Source organism: Gekko japonicus, unplaced genomic scaffold (genome assembly GCF_001447785.1).
Source record: "Gekko japonicus isolate JY-2015 unplaced genomic scaffold, Gekko_japonicus_V1.1 scaffold463, whole genome shotgun sequence".
Taxonomy (NCBI): Eukaryota; Metazoa; Chordata; class Lepidosauria; order Squamata; family Gekkonidae; genus Gekko; species Gekko japonicus.
The window spans coordinates 287,760-292,944 of NW_015160224.1; the positions used below are offsets into that span (position 1 = coordinate 287,760).

Consider the following 5,185-nt stretch of genomic DNA (forward strand, 5'->3'; position numbering starts at 1 on the left):
TTACGATTTCCTTCCCTTATACGCCCCATCACAGACACCCTGTGAAGTAGGTGAGGCTGAGAGAACTGCCCTTGAGAGAACAGCTCTTATCAGAACTATAGCTTGCCCAAGGTCATCCAGCAGCTGCGAGTGGAGGAGTGGCGAATAAAACCCGGTTCTCCCAGATTAGAGTCCGCGCACTTAACCACTACACCAAGCTGAACCTCCACAGAAGGACCTACAGAAAAACCACACTGATGTCAACTGGATGTCAACTGAGGTGCATGGGAAATACAAAGAAACTGCAAACCTTCTAAGGATCCGAACACATTACATACCGATTTCCTCTCTTGCTTCAGTTCTTGCACATAGCGAGCTAACTCCGTGGTGATCTGCGAGGTCATGTTCTCGGAAATGACTTCGTGCTGCCCGGCGTAATCATTCATTTCATTCAAAGTGGCTAAGAAGGCTTTACAGGATGAATATCTGCAAGCCGCAAAGATACACAAAGGAATTGGTTGATTTTTTGGAAAAAAATGATTGCCGGAGAAGCCCCTCTCTCACCAGAAGTCGCCAAAAGGCTGACAACCCTGCCGGCCTCCAGGGAGGAGATTCTGCCCAGGAGTTGGGACTGCCTCACCTTCGACCGCTGGAGCAGGATTTTCTGAATATACTTTTTAAATTCTACACTCCCCCCCACACACACACACCCCATGGATTGTCCCTGTATAGGTTGGTTAGAAACCTACTTGTATTCATCTTCTTCTTTGGAGTTCTTCTTGGGCTGATATTTCTTCGAAAGATTCCTAAAAATGAAAGAGAGAGAGAGAGAGAAGGAAAAAGTAATGAATCTCATCATCGTATTTTGTGGGAGAGCAAAACAGAAATGAATGGAAGAGTTCATAATTCATGTGAACATCTCCACAGTGTTGGGGGCTGCCACCACTAAAAGCAGCAGGATTAGGCATGCCTTTGGGTTCTGATACTGGCCCGGGACCTCCCCCCCCAAAAAAGTACTGTTGTTTTCACCAGAGGTCATTTTGGGGGGGAACACAGTTCCCCCGGGTGAGGTGCAGGGGGGCGGGGCACATGACGAAGCCCCGCCCCCTGCTTCCGGCCGCCCCGCTTCCGGCCCTCATTCAGCCAGGAGGAGGCAGGAGAAGAGGGAGGGTAAGTTGCTTCCTCCCCACCTCTCCCCACCCCTGCCTGCCTGGGGCCAGGGAGGGCCTTGGCGGGGCTTCCTCGCACTCCTGCTGGCCTTGCAGGTCCACCGCCGGGGCCCTGATGTCAGGGGGTGTGGCATATGCTAATGAGTTATGCTAATGAGTTCCCCTAGCTCTTTTTCTACGAAATGACCCCTGGTTTTCACTATTTAAAACATCTACCTCATTTGACTGAAGCACCCAGGCTGTTAACAGATCATTTCATAACCACCCAAGAAATAAAATTCAGTAAAGGTACCACAAAACCCAACAGAGGCCAACACCTGTAAATCCTGTTGACATGAATGGAAATCAAGTAACAGAAAGAAAAAACACAAGGAAAGCTGCAAAAACATGCACTTATATAATTACAAAAATAGATATATATTCATTCACACCAAGTGAAAAAATACAAAAGTTTATAGTATTCTGAAACAATCAGAACAATTCATCTCATTAGACAGTGTAACAGGTAAGTAAAACCATAACGGTATGAGTTGTTGACGAAAATCTCCAGAGTTCAAATTCCGTTTTGAAGAGACTTCCTCTTAACGTCATCAAACTTTTTAAGTGGCAACAAACAACAAGATGTTTTCTTTGGTTTCCAATAAGTATTCATTCCAAACTGTTGGTATACTGAACCATGATCTATAGAAATCTACTTGTAGATCATGGATCATGATACCAACAGTTTGGAATGAATATGTGTATTTCCACCCCTGGCATGAGGCCTGCACCGCAGAGAGGCAGGAGAGGCAGCTGCTTCAGGTTAGGAATCACTTGCCAGCCACAAGCCCCGGGGGCTAAAGGCCTCACCCTGGCTCCTGAAATACGGGAGAGGGTGCCATGTTTGGTCTAATCTGGAGGAGCCGAGTTTGATTCCCCACTCTTCCACTTGCACCTGGCTTATTCATTCCAAACTGTTGGTATACTGAACCATGATCTATAGAAATCTACTTGTAGATCATGGATCATGATACCAACAGTTTGGAATGAATACGTGTATTTCCACCCCTGGCATGAGGCCCGCACCGCAGAGAGGCAGCTGCTTCAGGTTAGGAATCACTTGCCAGCCACAAGCCCCGGGGGCTAAAGGCCTCACCCTGGCTCCTGAAATACGGGAGAGGGTGCCATGTTTGGTGTAGTGGTGAAGTGCCCGGACTCTAATCTGGAGGAGCTGAGTTTGATTCCCCACTCCTCTACTTGCAGCTGCTGGATGACCTTGGGCAAGCCGTAGTTCTGACAAGAGCTGTCCTTGAAAAAGAGCAGTTTCTGTCAGAGCCCTCTCCGCCCCATCTGCCTCACAGGGTGTCTGTTGTGGGGAGGGGAAGGGAAAGGAGTTTGTAAGACGCTCTGAGACTCCGAGTGAAGGGCGGGGTATAAATTTAATATTCTCCTCCTCCACATTGGAGAATGGTGCTCAGAAGACCCCCGGGCAGCATGTCAAGAGATACCTCACAGGGTGTCTGTTGTGGGGAGGGGGAAGGGAAAGGAGTTTGTAAGCCGCTCTGAGACTCCGAGTGAAGGGCGGGGTATAAATTTAATCACCTCCTCCTCCACATTGGAGAATGGTGCTCAGAAGACCTCCGGGCAGCATGTCAAGAGAGCCACCGGTGGCTCCTGAGTTGGGTAGCCAGGTCCCCCTCCCCGGCCACCAGCATGGGGGGCAGTTAGGGTTGCCAGACTGAGGTCGGGAAACTCCTGGAGATTTGGGGGTGGCCCCTGGGGAGGACAGGGACCTCAGGGGGGACATAAGGCCACAGAGCCCACCCTCCAAAGCATCCCTTTTATCCGGGGGAACTGATCTCTGTAGTCTGGAGATGAGCTGTAATTCTGGGGGATCCCCAGGTCCCACCTGGAAGCTGGCAACCTTACTCCAGAGCCAAAGAGTAAGTATCATTTAATTAGGAGCTGAGATTCTAACCTGGATAGCCCTGGCAAGCCCAATCTTGTTAGATCTCGGAAGCTAAGCAGGGCCGACCCTGGCAAGTACTTGGAAGGGAGACCTCCAAGGAATACCTGGGCTGGGAGGCAGGGGCAGACAATAGGAAGCCACCTCTCTGAAACGTCCAAGCCCAACTAGGGGTTGCCAGAAGTCAACTATGACTTCCAGGCATACACAAATACAGACACACAAAATACTCACCAAAAAAAGAAAAGAAAGAAACTTGCTGGGTGACTTCGGGCCTTTCTAGAGTTGCCAGGTCTTCCCACCCCAACAAAGAGTGGTGGTGGGGTAAGGTTGCCAACTCCAGGTTGGGAAACTCCTGGAGATTTAAGAGTGAAGCCTGGGAAGGACAGGGACCTCAGTGGGGTACGTAATGCCACAGAGTCCACCCTCCAAAGCATCCATCTTCTCCAGGGGAACAGATCTCTGTAGTCTGGAGACGAACGATAATTCTGGGTGATCCCCAGGTCCCACCTGGAGGCTGGCAACCCTAGGCCATCACACACTGTCAGGCTAGCCCACCTCACAGGGTTCTTGTGCAGACAGAACGGAGGAGAAGGGAACGATGTCAGCCACTTTGGGGTCCCCACTGGGGAGGAAGGCTGGGTATAAACGAAATGCATAAATTCTTCTCTTTCAAATCTGTCCTTGGATTTTTGCGTTTCAAACTACCTGGCGGTGTTCTGAAGGGGAAGTAAGGCATTAGGGATCCTCCATTGTTCCGCTTTTCATTTCCATATTTTGTACAGAGCATTGTGCATGGGCCACTTCCACCAGTTTTCAGTTCCCTCAGTGCATACGCAAACACATCCTGCACTATTGTATTGATGCTCACGCATGCATTGATAAAATGCTGCAACGAAGCAATCTTGATGCCCTTGAATATACACCAGTATCTTGATGCAATCATATGAACGATTGCCTCAAGAGGGCTTTTGTGCTGTATTTTAGCAGCATGCAGAACAGAACGGGGGGGGGGGGGGGGAGATGCACTAAAAGGAAGGAAGGGAGTGCTGTCACAAATTGCACATGCTCCAGTCTGGGAATTACTTTTAGAATCCTCCTAGCTAAATCCTCCTAGATAGATCAGAATTAAAGCCGAGTGAAACAGAGTGCAGAGGGAATTCCCAGGATGTTAAAGGAAGAGAACAGGGGCATATCTGCCTAGTCCAGCAGCAGCCTATAGTAAGAAACTTAAACTTGGAGCTATGTGCATGCCACAAATCCATACAAACACAGAAAGTATCGATCGAAGGTTATACAGCAAACCAGGATTCTTTATAAGAATCTCAGCTTTCTCTCACCTACTCCCCCCCCCCAATTTCTTTATTTTATTTACTAAAACATTAATATTCCACCTTTCCTCATGGTTCAAGGCTACTTATGGTAACAGCTAAAACAAATTTTCAGTTAAAACAAAAGCAAAAATAGCAAGTTCCAAACCTCTCCTCCCTGCCTTTCCGACGGTGGAGATACTCTTCACTGGGCTGTCTAAATAAGATATCCAGACTTAGGGTTGCCAGCTTTGGGTTGCAAAACGCCTGGAGGTTTGGGGGGCAGAGCCTGGAGAGGGCAGGGATGGGGGATGGGGGGGGACTTCAGTGAGGCATAGTGCCATAGAGTCCACCTTTCAAAGGGGCCATTTTCTCCAGGTGGACTGATCTCTGCTGCCTGGGGATCAACTGTAATCCCAGGAAATCTCCAGCCACCACCTGGAGGCTGGCAACCCTAGCTGGGGAAGAGCTTCTTTACCCCTCAGAATTAATTATGCAAAAAAAGTAAGCATATGCAAAACTAGCTTCATTTGCATGATTTTTGCAAACTGTAATTCCGGTGCTGAATTCAGAACTGTTCGAAAGCACACTTTAAAAAGTCTACCGGGCCCTGTTGTCTAGCAGGAACGTTTCCCCGGCTTTCCCCAGTGTCTGGCAGAGCCTTTGTCTATGCAGCCTGGATAACCCATAAATCTCTCTTCTTTTTTACAAGGCTCCAAAGGAGAGAACTTTAAAAGCAAAGAAAAAGACAAGACAGAACAATTTATTGCGCAGAAAGCACA

At 48.6% G+C, this 5,185-nt stretch overlaps 1 protein-coding gene across 13 annotated transcripts in view; it reads right to left on the reverse strand.

Annotated features, from left to right (window-relative positions):
- Positions 1-5,185, reverse strand: part of FNBP1 (formin binding protein 1) — a 173,824-nt gene that overhangs the window by 122,300 nt on the left and 46,339 nt on the right. For all 13 annotated transcript variants that reach the window (XM_015411601.1, XM_015411679.1, XM_015411671.1 and 10 more), the window contains exons 3-4: positions 729-785; positions 318-465 (exon numbers count right to left, since the gene is read on the reverse strand). In XM_015411601.1, the coding sequence (XP_015267087.1) occupies positions 318-465; positions 729-785 (205 nt within the window). The remainder of the gene's footprint in view (positions 1-317; positions 466-728; positions 786-5,185) is intronic.